Below are 25,771 nucleotides of genomic sequence, written 5' to 3'. Positions count from 1 at the left end.
CCCCAGGTCTGGCTTTTGATTAGGGGCAAGTGCAAATGGCAAAGTAAGATATTGCAGTGATACCCATATAGCTAAGGCAGCCGGGTTGTCAACCTGTCTGTCTTTTTCCTACACATGTACATGAGCTGTCCCCAAATATGTGTGTGCTGGGACATGCATGTTTTATATTTCAATAGTGATATGGCCCTCAGAGCTTTCTTTTCAGTCTCACCGAAGGCATATATCCACAGGCCTCAAGAATAAAATAAGGCAGTCTTATCTGCCTGTGTAGTTCCCTGGTGAATTTACATTCTTCTTTCCTTAGAGCTTTGGTCTCTGCATTTGTTGGGTTTATGGGAACCTTTTGTGTTTAAAACTCTTGTCCCTTGTTTTTCCCAGGTTGCTTTAAATAGAAAGGGAAAAAACAGATTAACCAGCAAAGCTCACCTCACTTCTCAGAATTGATTCTCTGACCCTTTTTACTGTCTGTGCCCCTCCGAAAATCTCCTCCAGCTTTTATCTGCACCGTTCCACTTTTGCAATAGAGGAAAGCCCCTGAAGCTTTTTCCGCCCTTTTAAAGAATCCACCTCTGCAGCCAGACACCAAGCTTCATTTCTGGTAAGGTTTTCAATCCCACTCCGTCTTCTGTCTTGGCTGATACGTCACCCTCTTCCTCTTGGGTGGGCAAAAAGGGGACGGGTGCTGCCGCTGTGCTCACTCCTGAGTGGGTCACCCAGTGCTGCTGGGCTGTCTGGGCTAGGCTATAAAACAGAGCCAAGGCAGCGCAGCTGGCTCAGAGACGAGACTGAATTCTGCAGGCGGCGAAGGACCCGCACACAGCCTCTGCTGCCTCCTGCGTTGTTGTTTTTCCTGGAATACAGAGCCGACCTCGGGAGCAAGATGTGCAAGGGACTCGCTGCACTGCCAGCCACTTGCTTAAAAAGGTACTGTTTATTTCTGAGCATCTGTTAATGGTCTTGTTAGTCTGGGGATATGCTGATGTATTGCGTTTTGTGTCTGTAGCAGAAGTGACAGTTTCGGCTCTGATTCTGTTGTAAGATGAGATACAAATGATTGCTTACGGGCTTTTTTTTTTTTTTTTTTTCTGTTAGTCAGAAGCAGAATTGCATAAAGGTTTTGTACTGAGCTGTGGGAACTCTCAACCCATCCTTCCCATCAGCAAAACAAGCAGCTCTTGGCATTGCTATGTTTTTTTATTCCTGTCATCTGCTTCTGCTGCAAGCTTTGCACCCCTTTTCTCCTTTGAATCCTTTCTCTGCTGAATTTTATGTTCTTGATTTTTTGAGGGGGGAGCAAAGCAGATGGAATATCAAAAAAATTGAGGGTCATTCCCCAAAATGCATCCTCCCAAATGCAGAAACCGAGCCTGGCAGAACCAGGGATATGGACCAGCCCAGGGCACTGTGGATCTGGATGCGGCACCAGCAGCTGGTCAGCCTGTATCCCCCGGGTGTGTACTGATGGTGAGGGGCCGGGTCAGGCTGTACCCCCTGGTGCACAGCGCTGTGGGGCCGGTGCGAGGCTGGCCGTACCCCCGTTCTGTGGTGCCCATTAGGATGGGCTGAGCTGTACCCCTGCCGTGGGTGCAGGGTCTGGCTGGACCCTGGTGTGCAGTACCAGCCAGGCATCCCTGTGCTGGCAGAGCGGAGCCTGTGCGCCCCCAGGCATGCCTGCAGTGGCATGGCCTGCCCCAAAGCCCAGCGTGAGGGGGTCTCTATGCCCCAAATCCCAGCGTGAGGGGGTCTCTATGCCTGCAAGGTGGCCATGAGCCTTCCTGGAGGGGTGTTACTACCTTTCAGGTGCTATGGGGCCTAGAGACCCCCGGCAGGGTGGCCAGGGTCCCCAGAGTGGCAGCAGCCCCACAAAACTCCCTTCTCATCCAGCCCATGCAAACTTGCACAGGTCTCTGATGGCGCTGTGCTACCTTTCTGGCTGCTCATGCCTTCAGGAGTGCTCCTGCACCTGCTTCCCAGTGGTTGTGCAATGGGAGAGGGTTGGGAAAATACAAACTGAGGCTCAGCCTGCTCCAATCTGGCAGAAAAAATTCCCCACTCACGGTGGATTTGAAAACAAGTGCTGTAAATGTGAGGAAAAAAATATTGACACCCTCCCCCACAATTTGCAGGAACAAATGGGGGAAAAATAAAGAACGTTTGTGAAAATGCAAAGATAAAATAGTTCACATCTTTTAACCACCTCTGTCCAGGATTCCCAAGAAAATCCCTCTCTCCCAGAAAGCTGCAGGACTGGCTGCAAGCAGCATGGTCTTGTTTCCTCCTGCTGCCACCTTCATAGAATCATCGAATCACAGAACAGTTTTGGTTGGAAGAGACCTCCAAGATCATGGAGTCCAACCTTTGTCCTAGCTCTACCAACACCACCAAATCACGTCCCTAAGTACAACATCCACCTGTCTCTTAAACACCTCCAGGGATGGTGACTCCACCACCTCCCTGGGCAGGCTGTTCCAATGCCTGACAACCCTTTCAGTCAAGAAATTCTTCCTAATATCCAGCCTGAACCTCCCCAGTGCAGCTTAAGGCCCTTTCCCCTTGTTCTATCGCTTGTCGCTAGGGAGAACAGACCAACCCCTGTCTCCTGCAGACCTGAGCAGTCTCCTCCTCTTGGGACAGGTAGCATGACAGTGTGAGGCAGCCCGAGTCTGGCAGCACAGACTACCCGACATCTGCCTGGGCAAGGCCTGGTTATTTGCCCTGGTCACACACACCCTGCTCTACAGAAGCTGTGAGTTTCCTTTGCTCTCACCCTAGTGCTGGAGTTGTTAAGGAAACATTTATGAGCACAAGCAAGCAGTGAGATAAGATATGGCCGGGACCACTGACAGGGTGCTATGGCCGGAGCAAAGAGCAGTGCTGGAAGGCTGAGCAGCTACTGGAGCTCAGCCCTGCAGCACAACCTCTTGCTCTTTTCCAGGCTCTGATTTGAGGAGCAGAAGAATTTCCTGCTTATGCTATCATTGCAGCCTGCAGCAGGCCAGGACTTGCATCCCTGAGCAAGCAGGGCTGATTTACCCACCCCCTCATTCTTAAATTGGAAGGAAATCCAGAGAGGTGCTGAGACCCATACCAGCTGCATATCTAGATGCTGCGGTCAGGCAGTGACTGTCCTGAGCATGCTGGAAGGCAGAACAAAATGAAGCGTGCGTCCTTGGAGGAGCTTGCAGTCAGTGTGGGCTGGTTGTGGTGAAGCTCCTGGCTCACCCCCTGATTTCACCCCACGGTCCTGCTACAAGCCCTTCGCTTCCTCCCCTTCCCTCTGTGTCACGGGCAGCTGCTTGGTGGGGTGGCCTGGCACGGCCCCACTCTTCCTGTAGCTGGGTGATGAGGTGGGGAGATGCCAAGGGCTGCAGGAAAGGATTAGTAAGGGAATAGTAATAAGGAACCAGACATTGGTAGCTGGGCAAATCAGCTCAAGAAGTGACTCACAGCACAGTAATGTCTTTCTATCACAATATTCTATCTGTAAACAAACAGTAGGAAGAGTGCAGCTTCTCCCCCTTTGCCAGCCCTGCCTCTAGCTGATGACCTTCTTAGCATGAAAATGGTGTTGTGGAACATGAAAAATTACTTCTTTGACTTTATTGTATTTGTCTAGCAACAGAAATGTGCATTATGTGAGGAGTGGAAAGTCAGCACTGGAGTCACTAGCAGTGACCTGCGTTTGTGTCACTGAGTAATGCTGAAGGAGCTTATTGTGGGTGAGGAGGCTGCAGAGGTAGCTGTAATGCATTATCTTCATCTTGTTCTTGAATTGTTTCTTTCAGTGCCAAAGACATGAAGCATCGTCTGGGCTTCCTGCTGCAGAAGTCAGACTCCTGTGACTACAGCTCTTCCCAGGGCAAGAAGGAGAAAATATCTTCAAGCCAGAGGTAAGAGCAGGTGCTGCCATTAGTTAAGCCCAGGCTGGCTGCAACATGTTGTTTACTCCTTACCGAGCTGAACTTAATTAGCGTTTCTGCTGCTGCTTCCCTGTACCTCCTGAACACCCGTGTTTGAATCTAGCATGGCAACAGTCCTCAGGTACTGATAGTCCCTTTCTGTGAAGAAAGTTGAGTTAGAGATCCCTTTCTGCTGACACTTCTGTGATTCAAAATGCATGTGCACATGGAAAGACTTGTGGAGTCTCCTGCGCAGGGGAATAACGCTTACCACAAGACCCCGTGTGACTTGACGCATTGCAGAATCAGCATCACTGTCTCTTTGAGTTGGATTTGTGCAATGGTCCACACAGCTGCACAGAGGTACTGGCACAGAAAACAGAGAGCAGCCTGTCGGGGTATCACAGCTTTCACTGACATGCAAATAGATGGTGTCCTTGCCAAGGAGGACTCCAAAGACCTGGAATACATGAGCCCTAGGATGTTCTGCTATGGTATGGGGAATGAATGCAGCATGCATTCCCATGTTCCCCATGTGTTTCTAGTTCCCACATTCCTCTGTCTTCCATATAGCTACTGTTCCCCTGACAGGCGAAAGAAATCAGCCCGTTGGAGTTCACTGATACGACCTGTAAGAGTGATCCCAGGTCTGTGTGCCAGCAAGAGATGCAGCCAGTCACAAAATGAACACAAAGTCCCTAACAATTTTTCCAGGAAAATTCCTTTCCAGCCCATGCCTGGTGACAGAGATTGCAAGCTGGAATTTCTGTAGATTAGATCTGGGGTCCCCAGGGGTCTCTGTAAAGCCAGCAGACGTTTCCTTCTTGGTCTCTCGTGTATACTTTTACAACAATCAGGGAAAAAGATATTCTAACGATGCTGAGCAAAATACCAAATTCATCCTTTCTGCACGCCCCTTAAATCTTCCCTGCGTTTCTCCCTTTGTCTCCTTCTAGGGTTAGCCAAGAGGAAGTCAGAAAGTGGGCAGACTCTTTGGAAAATTTGATCCATCATGACAGTAAGTAACAAGGGCCCTTCTGCTGCCTGCAGAGTGCATGTGCTGTGAGCAGTCCCTGGAGGGGGCACAGGACGTTACCTTACGTCTCTCAGCAGCACACAGTAGCTCCTTTGGCCACACAGGCCTCTGGGAGGGGTGGTGAAGTGTCCTCTTGGTCAGATCCAAGGGACAATCCCAATGTATCACGAGTGGGGCTTTGAGCTACTGCTGAGCTGTCCCTTTTGTGAAGGCAACTGATTTAGCCCCTGTGAAAGGGGAGGGCAAGACTGCAGCACACTGTTAACAGTGGGCTAAACAAGAACCAAAAAGTGAAGAACCTGTTTGCAGCTGAGCCCATGGGACACTTTGTCTTCCCATCAGTTCCAGCCTGCACTGATGTCCTTGAGGTTTCCTTCACGTCGTTCCCATGGCCTGAGACTCTGCGGCGTGTGCTGGCTGTCTCCTCGGGGCCTCCTGGGAGCGCGCGACTTGCTTGTGTTCTTCTGGCTGAGGCACTAAAGGTCACAGTGGGGGAGCAGGCAGCTGAGGACCAACGTGTGACATCCCCATGGGGCCTGTCTGAATTCCAGCCTCCCTCAGCATGCATGAGCCACTGCCACGGAGGCAGGCAGCCGTCGCCACTGCTAGCCCCAGGGGAGCTGCTCATTCAGCTCTGGGAAGGAGAACCCAGAATTGCTGTTTGCTGGGGTTCCTGGGTGTGACTGTCCAGGAACCACCACTCTTACCTGATCTGTTTTTTCTCTAAACAATCTGTAGGAGGACTGGCTGCTTTCCGTGCTTTTCTCAAATCTGAGTACAGTGAGGAAAACATCGAGTTCTGGGTCAGTTGTGAGGACTACAAGAAAACCAAGTCACCAGCCAAGCTCAGCCCCAAGGCCAGAAAGATCTATGATGAGTTCATCTCAGTGCAGGCAACAAAAGAGGTATGTGCACAGAACATTTCCTGGGAAAAGGTATCACCCTAAATTCTGAACCAGGCCAGCAGCACAGGGAAGTAGAGATCGTTTTTTTCACGAGAGTTGAAGGGTGCATCTTCTCTGTTAGCTAGCAAGGAAATGGTGTCATTTTTATTGCGTTCGCATTAAGCTTGGATAGAGAGAAAGTGGGTCTAGTTACAACCATGTGGCCATCCCATATGCACACTCAAACGGGAGAAGCCTGAGGGGACTGTGGTTCCCAGTGTGCCAGCTGCTCCCATGCAGTTGTTCAAGTGTCCTGTCTGGCTGCACCCCAGAGGGATATGTGTCCATCTCTGACAGTTCTTCTGGCAGCAGAGATGCGTTGGTATCCAGCCACACAGCCTTCTGCCCAGGCTACAGGGTGTCAAACAGCCATTTCAGATGACTGCCCACCGAGGACAGCTGAAGCACACTTGGTGGAAAGGCGCTGGGATTTTCCCTTACCTGTGCTAGCCGCTTCAGGGACAGATTCTACTTACTCTGTCCCGTTGGCCCACAGGTGAACCTGGATTCATGCACACGGGAGAAGACGAGCCACAATATGCTGGAGCCTACACTGTCCTGCTTCGATGAGGCTCAGAGAAAAATATTCACCCTCATGGAAAAGGATTCTTACCGCCGTTTCCTCAAGTCCCCCTACTACCTGGACTTGGTCAGCCCACCTGGTGCTGGCTGCGGGCCCGAAAACTGCAAAAGAAGCCACACTCACACCTTAGACTGCAACTCTAACATCATCTCTCAGTGCGCCTGAACCTGCGGCAAGGCAGGAGCGGGCTGGGCTCCCGCAAGAATATACGGCAGCAAAAGCATTCGTTGGCATGAAGCAACAGAGCTGTCTCCAGTAGCTGTCTAATGTCTCAGTTGTATCCCATGTCATGCAACAGCCAGCATTTGTAACCCAAGCCAGGCTCAGTTTATGTAGCAAACCCTCCTCTGACTCCATCGGTGTAGGAGCCCGGGAGTTTGTGTCTGACAGGAAAGCTGGGTGCAATCGTTGCTCGTCCGCTGTGTTTCTGGCGAGCCTGCGGGCCCAGGAGGGCGGGGGCGGTGGGGGAGCACACGCTCAGACCCAGCACTACCCGCTGAGGGACCAGACTTGCAGTGTTGCAGGGTGACACCTAGCAAGGAGCAGGGGGAAGAGGAAGCCAAGGGAAGCGCTGAGGATTGTGATCTGCCCTTTCTAACCGGCAAAAGCTTAGATGGAAAGGACTTGCTCTGGTCCTTGGCCGTTCATATCGCTCCCAAATGTCTAGGCTTTCAGTAGCATTTGCTCAGAACTCAAGCTGTGCTGCATTACGGTAATCAGACGTAGGAAGAGCTCCTACTCTGTCTTGAAGGGAGAGCAAAACTTTTCAGACAAACATGCTCCCACGATCACCACAGCCACAGTTGCAGGGAAGCTCTCCCCTCTGTAGCATCTAGTTTATGCTGGCCAAGGATCTCTCCTAGGGCTGTAACTGAGCTATTATTGTGGGGGAGTCTAATTATTTCCTGTATTATTAATTGTGTCCGTCATGCTCCCAGGTTAAATACTGTAGCTGAGCAGAACAGAAGCATGTTCCTTCCCTCCCAGACTGGCAGGTGTATGTTACTGACTCTGAGAGTGCTGTTTGGATTCAGGTTTGCCTGCCCTGGCTTGTGTGGAGCAGTTTGTGAGGGAATAGGACCACAACCACAACAGCTGGGGACAAAAGACCCTGCCTGGGAGTTTTGAAAATGTCTTCTTTTCTTTTTTTTTTTTTTTTAAACGTTGTTTATGTGCGTTTATAATTCAGTAGTAGCATGACTCACTTTTTTCCTGAAGATAGTAGGAGGGATGTGTTGGTCTCGTTACTGCTCCTGGGCTTTGCCAGAAGGCCAGCTTACTTTTCAGTCCCTGAGGTTAGACGTGGCCTTCACTGGCGGCTTTGGGACTGACACTGACCTGCAGTTGGAGGCACAAGGGCTCGCTGTCTTGAGCTGCAGTACCAGGTTTCGCCAGCAGCTGGGCCTGCCTGCTCTGAGCAGTCCAGTGGCTGTTGGTGACACTCTTCCCCAACCCTTGGTCTCTCCTTAGTTGGCTATTGCTGCTCTGACAACCGTGTATTCCTCGCTCTGCATCCCAGTCCAGACAACAGTTCTCACACCGGGGTTTTGACATGGCAGGAGGAGGCCATGGTTCTCCAGTAGGCACTTCTGGACACACAGAGAAACATCTCTTTTGGCGTTTGCTTTATTTTGTATTTATTCGATTGTACTGACACGTACCTGCATGTTCAGCTAAGAGATGGAGAGGCTTGCTAAAGCTCTGAACATAGCCGAGCATGTGGCTATGTTTTCTTTTCCCCTGGTACTGGGAACTCTGGATAACTATTGCAAAAAATGTATCGATATTTAAATAATGATGATGAATACATCCTGAATAAAAATGTTTGCATTAGTCCCTTCTGAAATGCCATTGTGTGAAGCAAAGAAAATGCATGGAGATCCAATTCATTGGCCAAGGTTACTCTAAAAAGTCATTTTACAAATGACTTTGCTCAGAGGTTGTTTTAAATTACAGAAAGACGAAACAGCCATTATATCCTTCAAACGCCCTCGGCACCGTGAGCCTGGGGGATGCCAGGCCTTTTGGGGTCCACGCTGTGCCTGACAGCAAGCTCAGCACAGGGACCACCCACCCTTGCCGAGGGGCTGGGGTGAACACAAGGGCCCCTTGACAGCGTTGGGGGGGGAATGTAAAGGAGCACCTCCTCCCTGCAAATGTTTTCCCACCCAGAGCTCGAGAGGGGAACACGTTTTAGCTCAGAGCTCGACCTGTCCCTGGGCCCAAACCCTGTGAGTGCAGAGCTGCCCCCCAAAGGCAGCATGAAGGGGGGGGGAGCAGGGCTGACTCTCACTCAGCCCCTGCCCCTGCAGGCGCTGCTGCTGGAGCGTGAGCCGACTGCGAGCCGGAGCCCGAGGCAGCACCCAGGCAGCAGGGCTGGGGGTGTCTTTGCCGTGCTGGCACTGGGGATTTTTCTCTGGACCAGCCTCCTGGGGTGATATTTTTATTCCCTTCTCAGTTTCCTGAGAAATCACCACCTCTGCTGCAGCAGAAGCTCTCAGAGGCCTTTGGTCTTGCCGGGGCTTTTGGGCACAAGTTTGAGGAGTGCCCTGTAGAGGGTAAGGAAACGCTGCACCTTCAGCGCAAAGAGTCAAAATGAATAGTCCATCGAGATAGTAGCAGAAATACACGTTTATGTGTGGATTACTGAGTGGTACAAGAATATGGGTTAACACAACCAGTTCCTCAGTGCACACACAGCGCTGTGTGAAGATCTCTGGTGGAAATCACACGGACAATGTCAGACCGCAAACCTGCTGCTCGCGGGAGTGAGGAGCCTATCCCCCCTCCTGACCTCGCTCCAGCCCTTGGCCACAGCGCTCGACACCCTCCAGGGAGTGACCAAGGACTGGAGGGAGCGTGGGCGAGCCCTCGGACACCCTCAGCCCCCCGTGGGCAGCTCCCACCGCTGCCTCGCGGGCTTCAGCAGTCCCCAGGGCTGGGACCAGGCAGCGCTGGCAGAGCCCTGCCTCAGCATGCGGGGGGAGAGATGGGTGACTGACACCATGGCCGGTGAGGTGCGAGGGTCTCACTGAAGTAACCAGAGGACGCACAGCAATCGACCCCTCGGCGTTAATCCGAGGGATGCAGCTGCAGGGAGCCCTCCTCCGCCTGTCCCCGTGGTGAGGAGTGATGCTGGGGAGGGACGGAGGCAGCGCCTGGTGTCCGGGGACCCCGGCTACAGCGTGGGGTTGCCTTGCCCCACGGCAGGGATTGGGGGCCCTTGGAGAACAAGAGACCTGCCTCCAGTGCCCGCCAGGATGCACTGGGGCTGCGGGCACCCGGTGGCCACCAGCACGGGGTGATTTTGGAGGCTGTTTTGGAAGATGCACCTTCGCGTTCACTCAGGTGGATGGCCATGGTTTCCCTCAGCGGGGTCTGGGACTGCACCAAACCCACGCACGCTCATCTCTGCGACAGACCCCAAGTACAATATCCAAAAACTGCTTTTTGGCTCTCTGACTCACTGGGGATCCAGGTGCACACATTAGGAGTATGTTTATATGTACATGTGTGTGTATACTTGTATATGTCTGTAGGGATATAGACGTACAGTGTCATGTGTAGAGTGCTCATACATATGCCAAATTTTGTGACAGAAAGAGTGATAAAATACATGAAGTATTTCCTACCAGAAACATAATGGTTGGTATCAGCCCGACAGTAAATACCTCCGGGCCTGCGGAAAGCTCAGCCGTGGGGTGGGTACAGGCTTTGCTGCCTTTCTGGGGCAAGTCTGCCCAAATAGTTAGCCAAACGACCCTTCTACACAAACACAACTTCGCAAGAGCTCCAAAACGCTTCAGGGGCCACACTTTATGGCCACCTGGTAGCTCACTGGCACCTGTTCAATCACCCCCTAAGGCAGGCTTCCAACGTTTTAGCAGAATGAAGCTGGGGAGGGATTTCCAATAGATCTGTTTTACCTCTCCTGAATCCAGTCTCCGCCTTTCTTTTTGGCACATACATACCCAGACACCTTCTCCCTGCCCCACACGTCGCTGTTGCAGCTAGTGACATCTGAGGTTTTGGTGGCACACAGCAAGCCAGCCTCCAGCAGCATCCCAGCGTTGGCATTTAACTGCGAAACGTGTGAGGGTATCTGGAAATAGCTGCCAACGTATTAAGTAAAAATGAAAGATCTGGGTCTTTCTGCAGGGAAGCCTGTTTGGGTTTGCATTTCTATGAGTCACGCTGTAAATAGGGAGCTTGAACATGCTGAACCTGCCCGTATTGACACCGATTCATGGAGACATTAGGAGGGTGCAGGGAGTGCGCCCGGGCAGAGGCGGTGGGAGCACCCTACAGCAGAAGGGCTGGCCAAGCACCCCCTCCCACGCCCAGCCCTGCTCCCGCCTCCCCCTTGTTGCCCACCAGCTCTGGGCAGTGGGCGCTGCTGGGGGGATCCTGCGCCCCTTCAACAGGACCCTCCTGCTGCTCATGGGCTCCCTTGGGCTCTTTGGGCCTGCCCAAGCCGCCCCCTACACTCATCCTGGGGGAATGCCCTGTGAGCATCAGTCCCTGCCACTCCAGCACCGACTTTCCCAGGCCATTTGCTCCAGAGACAAAAAAAAATTTCACGTTTGTGATGGCCTCCATCCTTCCCCTGCCTCCCCATCCCTGCCTGGAAAACGCAGCCCACTTCCTGCAGCCTGGGATGTATTTTTCTTCATCACCATAGTGACAACTTGTAAATATTTGGGGCTGGTGGGGTTTTGATCAGATTTTGAAAGTCTTGAAGAGGCTGGCAAACCTGTTGTTTATGTTGTTGCATTTCGGATGGAGTCTCATGACTTGCAGTTGAGGTTGAGCAGCCTGAGAGGGGGTGGCTGCTCCGGGATGACTTCTGGGAGCACGGTTGCTTGTTATTTTGCCCACATCTGTCAGGCTGCTGGCTGAAGCAGCTCATTGCAAGCCATGGCCTTGCAGATGCTGCACCAGGAAACCATCGCAGGGATGAAACGTCCAGGCCCCATGGAGTGGGGGTTCATCGCATTCGCCTCGAGGCTGACATGAGACCCCGGCTGCCTTTCACGTATGCCCCTGCCCCATCCTCAGATGTGGTTTCTTCTGGTAGCAAACAGTGGGCTGGCTTTGAGTCATTTGAAAAGAGCTGGTCTTTTAAAGAGACAGCCTTATGGAAACACATGTCCTGGGCAGACGGGAGGAGACAGGCGAGAGAGATGCAGGCTACACAAACTCAGCAGAGTTTGCCATCTGTTCAAGAAGCCAGGGGTTTATTTTTCATATTTCCAATGACGCTTTTGTGTTTGAGTTTGTTTTTTTGTGTTTGGTTTGGCTTTTTTCAATTGGATCTGAACAGTTGCAATTGCAGCTTTTTTTCCCCGACCATGATTTTCCTCCATCCTCTAACTGATGCCCCTCGATTGGGTTTGTGCAGAAGTATCGCTTTGGCGTGCCTACTGCAGAGAGAAGCGACTGGAGCAAGAAACCACTGCAGCAACACCCGAAGCTGCAATCCAAGCACACCACCAGCCACCAGTACTGCCGAGGGCTGTGCGTAGGCACTGGGGACACGGGCACGGGCTGCAGACTGTGAGCTCAGTACGTTATGCAAGTGGTTGGAGCGAGCAGGAGGTCTGGGTTGCTAAACAGTCCCGGTGTTTTGAACAAACAGATCTCGTTTTATCCTCTTTACCGTCTTTAGTGTGAAGCGAACAGGCTGTCTCACAGCTGACTCCAAGTGGAGTCACCGGGGAAGCGGTGCCGCAAGCTGGCCTTACCACCCCTCCTGCCAGCCTCTGCACCCTGCGGCGCGCGGCCGTGCGGCTCCCGGCTCTGCCGTACAGCCCTTCGTCCCTGCCATCCCTGCTGTCCCTGCCGTACCACTGTCACCCCCATACAGCCATCCCTGCTGTACAGCCATCCCTGCCGTACAGCCATCCCTGCCGTACAGCCTCTGCTGTGCCTGCTGATCAGCTGCTTTCTGAAGACAAGGTGATGCCAATCGCATGGTGGACATGCCCCACCCTGCATCCCAGGGCTGCAGGTGCGCTGGACTTAGCTGAGGAGGGGGGCACCCATAGGGTACCCTGTGCAGCCTCAGCAGCACCCCAGGAAGCTGGGAGGAGGGAGCGAGCCTGGGCCAAACCAGCAATATGGGAAAAACTGGGAGAAAAATGGTCTTGTCCTAAGACGGCAGAGCCGGCGGCTCAGAGCCTCCGAATAAAGCCAAGCCCCACAGCACCAGGGACGCACTGGCTGCCCAAGGGCTCCCGGTCACTGCAGGGCTGTGGCTGCTCGGCCACATTTCTGGGTCCCAAACCAGGGAGGATCACCAGGGATTTCTGCTAATTGGTCTTTAGTGGGACAGGAAGAGACTGTAAGAGAGGAAACATCAGGACATCTGACAGTCCAAAGCACGGGGGGAGCTGTTTAGCAAGGCCCCTGGGTGCTCTTGTAGGGTGGTATCAAGAAAGCAAAGCGGCTGCAGGAGAAGGGGCAGGTGCTTAGACAGAAGCAGTGGGACCGCCCGTGGGGAACGCCTCGCACAGCCCTGCCACATTGCTACTTGATTAACTCCTGATAAAACTCCGACCGCACAAATCTGGGTAGGGAGTCTTTCTCCATCAGGGCAAAGATCTTCTTCTGGGCCATGTCAAAGCTGCTTGGTGATGGCTCTACCAGGTTCTTCATGGTCACATCCTTGGTGAAGTGGTCGATGTTCACCTGTGATGGGGGTGTAAGAGGGATGGGGACCCTGCCTTTGTGAGGGGTGGGTGATGGCAGTTCCCCTCACCTGCTCTGTCCCACCAGCAGCCACGCAAGAGTTATGGGGAGGGACTGAAGCAGCTTCACTTATCTAGGGGAATTATCGGTGGCAAAACTGTAAGGATGAGGTCTATCCTGCAGCAAAGGTAACTCGGGGAGGAGAGTTACTGGAAATTGTCATTCTTATGATCAATGTAAGCCGTCTGTGGGAAGAGGGGGACAGGCATGTACTGGAGGTGCCCATGGTAGGAGGCATGCAAACAGGGGCACCAGGGCTGTGAAGGGTGGGAATGGAGCATGTGGGGATGGGGCTGCCCCATGCTGAGGGTACAGCCCTTTGAGCCCCTCGGCCATGGTACAAGGTGCCCAAAAGGAGAGTTCCTTTTGGATGGAGGCCACTGGAGCAGCAGCCTCATCCCTCCCGTTACCATCTCCTGCCCCATGGCCACTGACCTCTTTGGGTGCCTCGGTCTGGATGAACTCCTCATAGATCCTCTTGGCCTTCTCCACCATCTTCACGGGGGACTTTGTTTTCTTGTAGTCCTCGCAGGCCACCCAAAACTCAGCGTTCTCCTCGCTGAACTCAGAGCGCAGGAAGCTGTGGAAGCTGGCGAGCCCATCTGCAGCGGGGCCGAGCTCTCATTGAGCACTGGTGGCCCCAGGGGGGGCTGAGCCCTCGCTGAGCACCAGGGAGGGACATGACCACAGGGGGCTGTGAACTTACATGGGTTTTGCAGGAGCTTCTCCAGGGAATCACGCCACTGCAGAGCCTCCTCTGGCGATGGCCTGAAGGAAGTAAAGAAAGCCCAGGTGGTCCATGCTCACCCCACAGCCCTGGTCTGGGCTTCAGGTTTTTAAATAATTCCTTTAAAAACGGGGAGGAATGGAGTAACAAGCTGTGGAGACTGTTGCAGAGCAGGGGCAATGGTCAAGCAATGAGGATGCCGCTGCGTTGCAGCAAGAGTACCCTCCTTGCTGGGGAGAGCCGAGTGCCAGGGAAGGTGAGGACTGGGCTGGGTGGGCGAATTCCCCCGTGTGTGAGCAGAAACACAGCTGAACTGCAGAGTGAGTCCCCTCTGCAGCCGCAGATCCCATCCTTGCCCCAGCACCTGTGCACGGGAGGGCAGAGCAGGGGCTCTGCAGGCCCTGGGATGCTTCCCTGCAGCTGAGAAGCATCCCTATGTTTTCCAGCTGGGATGGGGAAGGATGCTCCCTGCTGCGGGGAAGGCAGAGGGGGTCAGATCATTCCAACCCTGCTCTGCTGGGGCTGGGGTCAGTGCCCGCCCCTCCACAGCCACCCACCCCATTCCCACGCCCCGCCGTGGGGCAGGACGCCAGCCTCAGCTCCCTCCCCGGTGAAAACCTTCAGTGCTTTTCATGTGCATGGTTTTTCCTCCCCCTCCCTTTTTTTTTCCTCTAAATGCAATCCTTGTAATGTGACTAAAGAGCTTTGAGGGGGGTGGGGGTGGTGTTTGTGGTTTGGTTTATTTTTTTTCCAGCCCCAAGGAATTTGACCGGGCTGCCCTGGGGCACAGGGCTCCCACCCTGTTGCCCACTGGGGCTGGTGCCTGGTGCTGGAGGGGAAAGGAAGCCGCCCCTCGCTGCTGGCTGCTGGGCTCGCTGCAGGCCACCGCTGCTGCCCGCGGGCACTCAGGCTTGTTTTGCTGCCGCAGGGGTCATGAGCTGGGGCCAAAATGCTCCGGGTGAGCGGAGCATCCCTGGGGCCAGGGAGGGAGCAGTAGGCAGGACAACCTGCTGGTCCTGGGGGCCTTGGTGCTTCAGTGGTGGCTCTGGGGACAGTGCAGGTGCTCCTACTCAGCCACCCTTCCCAGGTGGTTCCAGCGGGGAGAGAAGAACGGCAGAAAAGCAAGGCTTGCTCATGTTGGGTACCCAGCCCTCACTTATTACCGAACTGCCAGCATCCAGCAGTAAAGGCCATGATGGGGGTTCTGGTCATTCACTTTCTGGACCTCAAATTGCATCTGCATTTGCTACCAAGGATCAAAAGCTCTCCCTTCCCCCGTGTTCCTGCCAGGTGTCTCCCCACCCCAGTGAGAGGGAGAATCACTGCAGTGACCCAACACAATCCAGATTTCCTGGAAATTACCAAATTCACTTTTCCATTATCTGAATGTCCCAGGGATGATATTAACTGTGAGCAAGATGCTGACGGGTGAGTGATACCGAGGCTGAGCAAAGATGCAGTGCAGGAGAAAACAACTCCTCCAGCCAGCGGGGAGTGAAGATGTTCTCCAACTTTCTGCAGGGACGGCTAATGGGGACAAATGTGTCTCCTTTGCAGAGGCATCCAGGGCACGGCAGCAACTGAGCACAAAACGTGCCATCCATCAAGGCTTCGCCTGCCCTGCCTGGCCCGGGCAGCGCTGTGGTGGGCAAGCACTGTGCTGGCAAGTGTCCCTGCGCACTGCGGCCATCAAAGTGACCGCAGCTCTCTGCAGGCTCTCGTCAGGGTGAGTGGGGCGTTCATCTGCACATTGGGGTTGTTTTTCAGATGTGGGTTGGGTTGTGTTTTTAGCAATCCAATAGCAATTTTTTTGGGTTTGGGTTGTGTTGGGTTTTTAGCTGAAGGGGAACGTGGGGAGAGGGACAGGTGTAAAGCAAAAAGGAGTTATTTTAAAGTGGAAATAAAAACCTGGCCTTGTGAATGAAGACTGGGGATGTGCCTCTCCTGATTTTCATCGTGACACGGCCCCTCAAGCCTTTCAAGGTGAGCCCTCGTTCCCAGCGCCACAAGCAAAGCTGGCTGGGCCAGTCAGCCTCTTCTACCTCCAGCAAGTTAGATAGCCTAGGTGCTGTCAGACCTGGGTCCTCCAGCACTATGTGTGTCTGGGTGCGGCTCAAGGGCAGGGGCACAAGTCTCCAGGACAGTTACGCACATCCAATGGCAGCAGGGCTGAGGGGTGGCAGAAGGGTGGCCAGGGCAGCAGCTTGGGCACCCGGCTTGGCTGCTGGAGCCTGGGGTGGAGGTAACCCAGTTGAGGCCATCACCCTACGTCCAGGAACCCATCCTGCTTTTAGATTTAAGCTAACATTTCTTTTCAAGATTTATTTTGCCTCCTCTGAACTGTTAATCCTGCAGCACAGCCCATCAGCCTGTCTAGCATCTCCTCTGCGTTGTCATTAAACCAGCTCAGTGCTCAAGAGCAGAGGCTCAGGACAAAGGCAGTGAGGTGAGAAGGTGCCGTCATCACAGAGCTGCCCAGAGCCAGGCATCGTGCCGTGGGGCCATGCACCCACCTCGGGAACACGCTGCCACCCCGAAGCCAGCAGGCTGTGCCAGGCTGGCACCTCTGGGCTGAGGCGGGTGACTCAGAGAAGTCCAGGTGCCGTACGCCTCTGGCAAAACCTTTATCGAATAACGTGAACTCTCATCGAAAGTAAATTGAGTTTCCATGAGAAATCTGGTTTCCGTAAGGCTGTATTGCCTGACACATCTCATGCCGCCCTGACGTAACTCTCCAAACCCAGACGAAGCCGGTGGGTCACGACGAGCATGCCACGAGCTGCCTGCCACGTAAAGCCTGCTGTGCCCACCCGCAGCAGGGGCTTCAGCTCCTCTGCATCCCAAAAGGATGGGCACGGCCGCCAGCACAGCCCGCCCCAGCACAGTACTCACTTCTGGGCCTTCAGCGGCTTCTCCGGCTTCTCCGGGTAGGGGATGATGAAGTCGATGGCCGAGTCGGGCTTCTGGAGCAGTGTGCCCAGCTTGGTCTTGATCTCCTTGGCCCTGCAGGAGGGGGTGAGCAGAGGCAGGTCAGGTGGAAGGACAGGGCAGTGGGGATGGTCCCTGCCCTGCGCCCACACGGGTCCCTGCACGGCCGCTGGTGAGGTACAAAGCTGTGTGATTAATTACACGTGAGCAAAGGGGCCCTAATGCTGTAAAGGCGCCTGGCCAAGGCATTTCAAACCAGGCACTCGGAATTAGCGGCAGCTCTTGATCTTGATCTCTTTGTTTTGTCCCCATCTGTGGCTGGGATAATTGCTTCAGTGGAGCTGGTGGGCTGCTCTGAGGATGAATTAGGGGATGGTGTGTGCAGCACTCAGTTTCTATAGTGATGAGCCCGGAGGAAATGCTGGTGAGGAGATGAAGGAGCTGCCTTTGGAGAGCAGGCTGTGCAGGTGCCGTGCTGGGCTGCACGGCGATGCCTGCCCCACACTGAGCCCCACGTTGCCGGCAGCATTCAGAGCAGGGTGCCCTAATTTATAAATATAGTGTGTATATATAAGAAATTTATAAGCCTTATGGCTGCAATGGGAAGGGTCCTATAAACAGGTACCTCCTGGGTGCTGCTTTCTCTGGGCAGAGGGGGAAGAAGGGTTTCAGAAGCTGAAGTGCTCTGACTGCCAAAGGGTGCGTGCCAGTCACCGCTGCCCCGAGGCCATGTGCCAGGCCTCCATTTGGAGGATGCAGAGACAAGAGGGGTCCTGGGGTTTGACAGCAAGTCCAGCTGTCTCCCCAAATGTTCCTTTTTGTACAATATAATTTGCAACGTGGTCCTGAGCATTTCAAGCCACCGAGAAGGCTCCCCTCTGCTGCAGCTCAGTAGTGGTAGCAAGAGAAAGCCAAGCTTTTGCAGTGAAAATTGAGAACTCAGGTGTGCTGCATAAGCCTGAAGAAATAAAGGAATAAAATGGACCCCCCCGACCCCATCTTTGCAGGACAGGACATTTTCCCAGCACAGCAATGTTTGGTGGGCTCCATGTCTTGCTGGCGCAGGAGGTGAATGAGAGCAAGGGGACACACCGCTTCCCCACAGGCCGGCTGGGCTCAGTGCCTTAGCCGTGGCGTGGCTGTCAAAGCCAGGCTGCAGCTCCCCGGCTTCAGGGCTCATGGCGCTTCTCCTCTCTGCTGTTTATTTTCACAAGCCCTTTGTGGATGATCGTTCCCTTGCTATGTCTGCTATTTCATTTCCATGCCTTTAATTTTCTCCCTCTCTGTAAAACTTCCTCTGTGTTTTGATTTTCCACCCACCAGCCCCCACAGGTGACTTTTTGAGACCCAGCATGGGCTCTGCTCCCCCACCAGCCAGTGGCCCCCTGCTTCTGCTGCAGAAACCTGCCTCTGACAGCTACCCTTGCACGGGAGCGGGCAGCGGGGCCAGCCGGTGTGAGCAGCCCAGCTTGGGTCTGCACAGGCCGCCCACAGTGGGTGTACAGCACGGGGCAGCGCCCACCCAGAAACCCGACTGTTTTCATGGAAAATGTCAGCAGCTACAGGGGTGGCTTCCGCTGCTCGTGCTTCTGAGAAAACTTGAATTTTGCCTGGAAAGACACGACCTGGGAGAAGGGTGATGAGGTCCCCACACTCCCACACCAAGGTGTCTGTGGGACAGGGATGCTGCTGTGCACTGTTCATCCCACTCCCTCCAATAAATAAATAAAATGCAGATAAATGCTCTGAGCTGGCACTGGCTCCTGATGCCCAGAGCCTGGGGCTGGCTCTCCTACGAGCATCAGGTGCCCCTTGGCACCTCGCTGGCTGGCAGCACCGTGCTGGGACCCCCATGGCATGGCCCTGACCCCCACGGAGGGCACGGCTGTGGTGAGGAGGAGCAGGTGAAGGGGGCAGGAGCTGCAGCCCCATTAGCACCAAAGCAATGGGGGGTGCAGAGGGTGCCCCAGGAAAGCCGGCAGGGCAGGATGGCCTCTCCTGTGGCTCTGCCTTCCCAGACATCTGTGCTTGTGGCCACAGCTCCCTGCAGGGAAGGGGACACGTGGGCTCAGGGACCATCTCTCAAAGAGGGGCTGAGCAGAAATGCCAGCTGCCACCTCATCCCTCTCCCTGCCACTGCCCCACGCTCGGGAGGGCAGAACTGGGGACACGGCCATGGCCAACCCACTGCCGGTGCAGGGTGCATCAGGGACTGTCCCCTCCTGGTGATCAGACCATGTGCCCAACCACAGGGGTGTTCTCTGGCAGGAGCAGGGCTGAAGAGCAAGGGGGAAGGGGGCTCACCCATCTCTGAAGTGAGGACGGTGGATGCCAAGGGGTCCCGAGCAGGCAGGGGTAAAACACAGGCTGTGCTGGGAGCAGGAGTACCGAGAGCCAAATCTAACACACGATGGCCTAAGGAGGTGGGGAGACAGGACCAGGACTCTGTCGCTGCCTGAGCAGGACGTGGGGACCCCCCCTTACACTGGTGCGGGTGAGGCCAACACACACGCAAGGTTTGGATGCAATCGACAGCGGCTTCACACGTTCTCCTGGGTAACACTTAGACCTGGTTCAAAATCTTCCTCTCCAATTCCCACCCTCTGACAATGACTTAGGGGCAACATCTGTCAAAGGGCACTCATGGCCCTTAATGTCCTTGAGCAGCCCCAGCTGGGCCCCACACCCTGCCTGTGGCTGGGGGCTCCATTTCAGCTCAGCCCTGGGGCCACTTGCCCTCAGGCTGTGCTTCTCCCCAGCCTGGTCTCCTGGGTTGTTGTCAGACCTATATTGCAGCCCCACAGCCTGCTGCTCCCAAAGCGGGTCCCTGGAGGGCTCCAGCCCCGCTCCATCCCATGGCGCTGTTGACGGACCATCAGCAGCTGCCCACCCTGCCACAGCCCCGCAGGTCCCAGTGTGGGGACAGCAGCGAGAACCTCCCCCCACCCCCGAACAGCTCCTTGGCTGTGGGACCTTCGTGAAATATGGGGAGACAGCAGACATGAGGAAGCGCGTTGAAAGGAAGAGAGAAAGGACAGGCAGAGGGCTAGGCGCGTGCAGGCTGGTGGGAGGGAAGGACTATTTAAAGACATCATCCTGGCATCCTCCAGAAGATGTATTACAAGCTTTCAAGCAAGGCTTCAGCAAAGGCTAAACAGCAGGGTAAAAAAGGCAGTTATAAACAAAAAGGCATCCTTCAAATAACCCCCAGCTATGTTCGAGTGAGAAAAAGCAAGAGGACCGTAAACTGTGGAAGGTTAAGTGTGAGAACATATGGGAGCAAGCCAAGAAAAAGTCTAAGAAACAGCTTCCAAGAAGCATTAAAAGAAAATACAGGCTCTGTCAAACACATCAAGAGCAAGAAGACTGCTGGGAAGGGCCAGGAGAGACTCCAGCTTTAAAAACAAAGCAAAAATCCCCAGAAGTTCAAAGAAGTTAAAGCTATAGCTGAAAGCTAAAGCTGCTGCTGTGCCCAAGGGCAGGGAGGTGCCAAAGGGAATGCTCCTTGAGGGGGAAGAAGGCTCCAGGGAGGCTTGGAGGAGCCGTAAAGCTTCAAGTGTGATGCTGTATGGGCATGTCAGCAGTGGCTGTATCAGACAGCCGTGGTGGACACATGGACAAATATGGTCTATTGGAGAGGAGTCAAGGCAGCTCTGGCAGTCGGAAGAGATTCCTTCAAACCTATCGGCCCTCTCTGAAGAGGCCAGCGAGCACGTGCCTTGGGGAGAGTAGGGGGGTACGAGCCCCTTGGGTCTGCAGGAGACCTTGGATGGGCTCTCCAAACGCCCGGCAGCTGCAGGGGGGAAGGTCATCTCATGGATGACAGTGTGGGGAAGAGCGTGGGAAAGGTAGCACACAATGCGTAGGGGACGTGGTGTGTTTTCCTCGGTGGGGATGGTCCTCGGGGAACGCAGGCTGGGGCCATGCTGTTAAACTTATCATGCACGGGGGAGAAGGGCTGAGCGGGAGATTCTGCAGTACCCGGGTACAGCACCTGGGGACCAGCCGTGAGGAACCGCAGGAGGGTCTCGTGGGACTGGCGATGAAGCGGCTGTTGAAATTCCTCATAGAGCAACACAAAACAATGCACACGGGACAAACCCAGCCCCGTGTATAAAATAAACTCCATGTATAAAATGGGCCATAAGAGAAGGGGCCTTTCAAGAGTGAGGATTTGAAGCTGTAACAGAGGTCAGTGAAAGCATCAGCACAACAGCAGGGAAAAAAAATAATGTAGTATTAGAAAGTAGCAGAAGAGTGACAAAAAAGATGATAGCAGAGCAGAAATGTGTGGTTCACCCACATCTGGAAGAGTGCTGCCTGCGGCACAGGAGGCTGCAGGAAACCAGGCAAGGTGAGCACGGGGCCACGAGGATGGCCAAAGGGCACGATTCAAGCAAATAAATTGTCACCGGCCCACGCTCTTGTTCGTGCCTGCGATGCGAATTGCCTTGCTTTTGGGCAAGCAGCATCAGCTTTAGCTGACAAAGGGGGACTTCTCCCAAACTCCCCCCAGGACAGCAAACACCACCCTCGCTCTCATCTCAAAAAGCTGTACTAAGGCATTTGAAAATGTGGGGAAATGCTCACCGGGTGGCTCATTGGTAGTAAGACTGGTAGTAAAGTCTTTTATCGAGTTTCTCCTTAGGTGAAGGATCAAGCACCTTGGGGCCACAGGGAGACCCCAGCCTCATGCCATGGCCACCCTTGCACCTCTGCTTCTCACCGGCCCCCCTCAAACCCCCTCCAGCACTGCAGGAGCAGAGGGGAGGGCAGGTTTTGATCAGCGTGGAAATGGGGGCTGGAGCCTGCCCGGGTTCCCAGGGGGTGACGGCAGCATGGGGAAGCACCACCACCACCCAGGGCAGGTTTCAAGGTGAGCACTGGGGCAGAGGAGGATGAAGTGAGGATGAGGATGGGTGCCACGAGCAGGGCAGAGCAGGCACTCTGCACAAAGCCAGGCCTCGTGAGAGGGGCCAGGGCTGGCTAATCCGCGTGAGAGGGAGACACAGGCAGTTAAAGAGGATTTCGAGGCAGGGCTGTTTTCGCCAAAGAAAGGCAATTGCTTTCCTGCTTTTTTTTTCTCCCCACCATGTTTTGCAAACATTAAGGTCTGAGGACAACGCACTCCTGCTCTGGGCCCGCACAGGGGAGCAGCTGAGGTTGAGGGATGGGTTTGGGCAGCCTGGACTTACCCAGCAGAAAGGTTCCCAAACTGGAAGGGAAAGTTTGGGACTGGATCAGCACTCACCCCACCCCCTGCCAGGGGTCCCAGCCACTCACAGCATCCCACTGAGCCCCCACCAGCAAGCCTCCCTTCCCTCCCAGTTCAGAGCCAGGCAATCCCAGTCCCTATAAGAGATGTCCATCATGGGGACGTGCTGGAGGAAGACCCCCTCTGCCCCCAGCCACTCCCGGCAGAGCCCTGCAGGGAGGCAGGACCCCGGCATCCCCATGCGGGCTGCCCGCTCTTACCTCTCCAGGCATGTGTGGGGCAGCGCTGCTAATCCTTTGCACATCTTGCCAGCCTGTAGTTTTCCTCAGCCACAAGAAGAGTCTGAGCGATGGCTAAAGCAGGCAGCAGCGGCTCAGTCTGAAGCCCAGCTCCCCCGTCTCGCTGCTATATAGCACTGGGAACTGGACCCCCGCCAGCCCCGTAACCAATACCGTCCGTCCCGCTGCAGCTGGCCCTGGCCCCAGCAGCTTCTGGATTTTGTTTTCTCCTCTCTAAGCTCACGCAGGGGAAAAAATGTGGGTTTTCTGGGGTGAGATCAGGTAATCAAATTGGAAGGGCCAAGCTGCTGTTTGGGAGCTTCAGGAAGCCCACAGTGTTTCTTCTTAATGACATATCAGGCTCCAGGTTAGTATTTAGAAAAAACAGGTAGAAATGCTTCATTCAAGTGAGCTTTTTTCCAATTAAAAATGTCACTTTCATAAAAACAAATGTGCTTATGAGAAATTTTGCTGTTGATTTAAAGGCCGCGGCTAGTGTCAAAACATCCACAGCTAACAGTGGGTTATCGGCCGGTGGGTAACAGTGACTTTTGTTCCAGAACAAATTCATTTTAAAGTAAGCTTAAAAAAAAATAGTCTTTTAATCATAGCGAATGTTCTGGTTTTATCTGACAGTGACACTTGGATGAGGCCAGAAAGAATTCCCACCCAGAATTTTGTTAAGTGGAAAATTCAGACCCTTTTTCCATCCCCCTTCAGAGCAATAAACACATGCCGGAGCCTGGAGCTACCCATGACGTGGGATGCGGGGCCAGAGCAGGGACTGGTCCTCACTTCCCCCTGCATGGCTCTGCCCCATCACTGCCCCACCGGGACATAGCCCCTCGCTCACCGAAAGCTTGGGTGCTGCACAGTGCTGCAGTGTTTCTGTTTGCTCGGGTAAGAACTCTTTGATTGCTCCACTAATACTTGCAATCACAGAGCCAGTGCCTTCCTGTGGTCGTGACATCTGTGGCATGAGTTGCTCCTGGCCTCAGCCAGGCACAGTACAGGTGCAACCCCAGAGACAGGCTGCCTGCTGAGAGTCAAATCATGGCAAAGACGGGGACCAGCCTGGCTCCGAGGGGCCCTGTAGCCAAAGCTCTGACTTGGTGGCTCCCCATGGCCGCCCAGGGGAGGATGAGCTGCATCCAGCAGCTGCAAGGGAGTCACTCCTAACACGGCTCAGCAGTGCTTGGAGTGCAGGGGATAACCACAGCCATTGCCCTCCTGCCCTCCAGCCGGGATGTGACAGCCTGCCCTTGGCAGGGTCACCTGAGGCACAGCACACCTCCCGGGTCTGCATGGCCGGACTAGAGCCGGCACAAGGGAAAGCCCTCAAACACACGCAGGGTGGCTATGGGGGCCTCAGCGCCAACTCTGTTTCAGTTTGTGTAGCAGGACTTGCTCACACCCACATGGGTCTTTCCCACCCCACGCCACCGCGACACACCTGTCCCCAACCTTGGCTGCGTGGGTGACTATAAAAACATGCATCCAAGGGCCCTGTTTTACACCTGCAGCTTGGAGCTGGGAGTAGCAGCCCCTGCTGCCAACCTGGCTGTCCAGACTCCAAGGGCATTGATGGCCTGAATTGCCCTGACAGCCCCACCTGGTCCTTCAGCCTGGGGATACATTTAAGCTAAGCCCTCAACCCCCTTTTTGGGCCTAAGCAGTGTCAGAGTTGTGCCTGGCTCTGGCTCCTTGACGGATTTGGACGTGTGTTGTGAATCCTGTCTCCTGCTGTTTTGGGATTATGCAGCAAGCTAGCACATGCATTTCAGCATGTGAGTGCAGTAACCAAAAGCTGGAAGTCTGCTAGAAACTGTGCCTCCCTGGAGAGCTTGGGTTAGGTTTTTACTGGTTTGTAATGGAAACAGAATGAAAAAAGCACAGCCTAAATTTCAGAGGCTGAGATGCTCAAATGAGGTTTGCCTGGTCTTCAGCTGATTAGAGATCCCCAGTGTACCCAAGGAGGGGTGCCAGACCTGGGGTCTGGGGAGGCTGCCCCTTCGCACCGCCTGGAATTGATGTGCCCATCAGCCCCCCTTGTGCCTCACAGAGGGGGGAAGGCAACAGTGGCAGCGACAGAGGACAGAGGTACTTTACTCCTTCACAGGCTGCTATCGTTTCGCCCTTTTCACAGAGGAGTCGGGTGGGGAGTGGCTCTGCTGTTAGCACGGAGGTGCCTCGCCCCAGTTTGGGGATAGTCCAGAGCGCAATTGCCCTATTTCCCAGCAGCTGGGGTGCAGCCCCCCAGCTCTCCGAGGGACTGCAACCTTGCAAGCTCAGCATGTTTGCTGTGCCTGTTGCCTTCAGGGCTAGAGAGTGTCAGGGCCATTTGCTGGCTAGCAGGGATGTCACCAGGCTGTCCCAAGTGCCAGGTCAGTGCCTGCCAGCTTGGTGGCTGCTTTGAAAGGCTCCTTCGAAGCAGAGGCGCTGTCTGCAGGGTGCTTTGCCAGCTGGCTGGGCACCTCCTGCCACGGAGGGGAGCGGGTGGTGGCGAGAGGTGCTGGTGGTTCTCACAGCCGGGGCTGGGAAGGGCAGCGGGGCCATGGGACCGCATGGGAAACCCCCGCAGCCTCACGCTCGGTTTCCGAGTCATTGGGAACACAGTTATTTTTGCTCATTAATCTTCAGGAATAAAGTCAGCGTCGGAAATCCCAGGGGAGCTCAGATCTGTGGGACCAGGCGGTTTGTGTGAATGCTGTCCAGCAGACACCGAGCACCCTTACGTGCTCTCCTTCCAGCCGCAGCCAGGGCTGCGTGCCCCTGGAAAGCAGACAGCCTTGCCAGGCGTGCCAGGGGCATGGCTCCAGCTCTGCAGACCTCTTGCTGCCTGGAGGGGCCTGGAGCTTTGCCCCATGAGACCCCATGGAGACACTGGGTCTGTCCCCTAAAGACTTCTACCTACTTTACTTCTTTCAGCCCTGGGTGGGCAAATCACCTGGTCCTGTGGCTCTGCCATAGTTCAGTGACCAATACGCTATAATCTCTTCCACAGGCCCAGGCTGGGGGTTTAATGAATGCACAGAGCACGTTGGGGAAATTGAGGTCCAAAATGAGTGATGAAACCTCATGCGAGAGGGTCATAAGGAAGCTATATCAGGCGCTGGGATTGCAGTTGTGTTTTAGCAGAGAATTATCTGAAACACTGAAAAAGAAACCATATACTATTGAGCAGAAACAAGGGTTACACAGAAATAGCTTGTACTTTCCGCAGACCTTTGTCCAGTAAGAAATGTTTGGTTTGTGCATTTCAAGGCTTTAGAGTGCTAAGAAAATATTCCAAATAAGAAACTACACAGACCTTCCTTTTCTTCCCACGACAGCTTAATTTCTTTACGAGCCCTTCTGGGAGAGCTTTTTGGAGATGCAAGTGCACTCCAAGGACCAGATTGTCTCATGTAC

At 54.3% G+C, this 25,771-nt stretch overlaps 2 protein-coding genes across 3 annotated transcripts; one reads left to right on the top strand and one right to left on the bottom strand.

Moving 5' to 3' along the window:
- Positions 1-880: 880 nt before the first annotated feature.
- Positions 881-6,627, top strand: RGS4 (regulator of G protein signaling 4). Its single transcript, XM_009951520.2, has 5 exons — positions 881-924; positions 3,786-3,890; positions 4,856-4,917; positions 5,674-5,840; positions 6,376-6,627. Exons 1-5 carry the CDS (start codon positions 881-883, stop codon positions 6,625-6,627), a joined length of 630 nt encoding a protein of 209 aa, XP_009949822.1.
- A 6,363-nt stretch (positions 6,628-12,990) lies between these two features.
- On the bottom strand, positions 12,991-22,386 carry RGS5 (regulator of G protein signaling 5). 2 transcript variants are annotated; one of them, XM_086462553.1, is made up of 5 exons: positions 22,343-22,386; positions 16,832-16,942; positions 13,919-13,980; positions 13,633-13,814; positions 12,991-13,152 (listed from the first exon to the last, which is right to left on the bottom strand). In XM_086462553.1, exons 1-5 carry the CDS (start codon positions 22,384-22,386, stop codon positions 12,991-12,993), a joined length of 561 nt encoding a protein of 186 aa, XP_086318679.1. The 2 variants fall into 2 exon arrangements, with proteins under 2 accessions (XP_086318679.1, XP_009949820.2); XM_009951518.2 differs by having other exon boundaries at positions 13,648-13,814.
- Between the last annotated feature and the right edge of the window lie 3,385 nt (positions 22,387-25,771).

Source organism: Leptosomus discolor, chromosome 3 (genome assembly GCF_034619465.1).
Source record: "Leptosomus discolor isolate bLepDis1 chromosome 3, bLepDis1.hap2, whole genome shotgun sequence".
Classification (NCBI taxonomy): Eukaryota; Metazoa; Chordata; class Aves; order Leptosomiformes; family Leptosomidae; genus Leptosomus; species Leptosomus discolor.
This window is presented reverse-complemented; position numbering and strand designations above follow the sequence as displayed.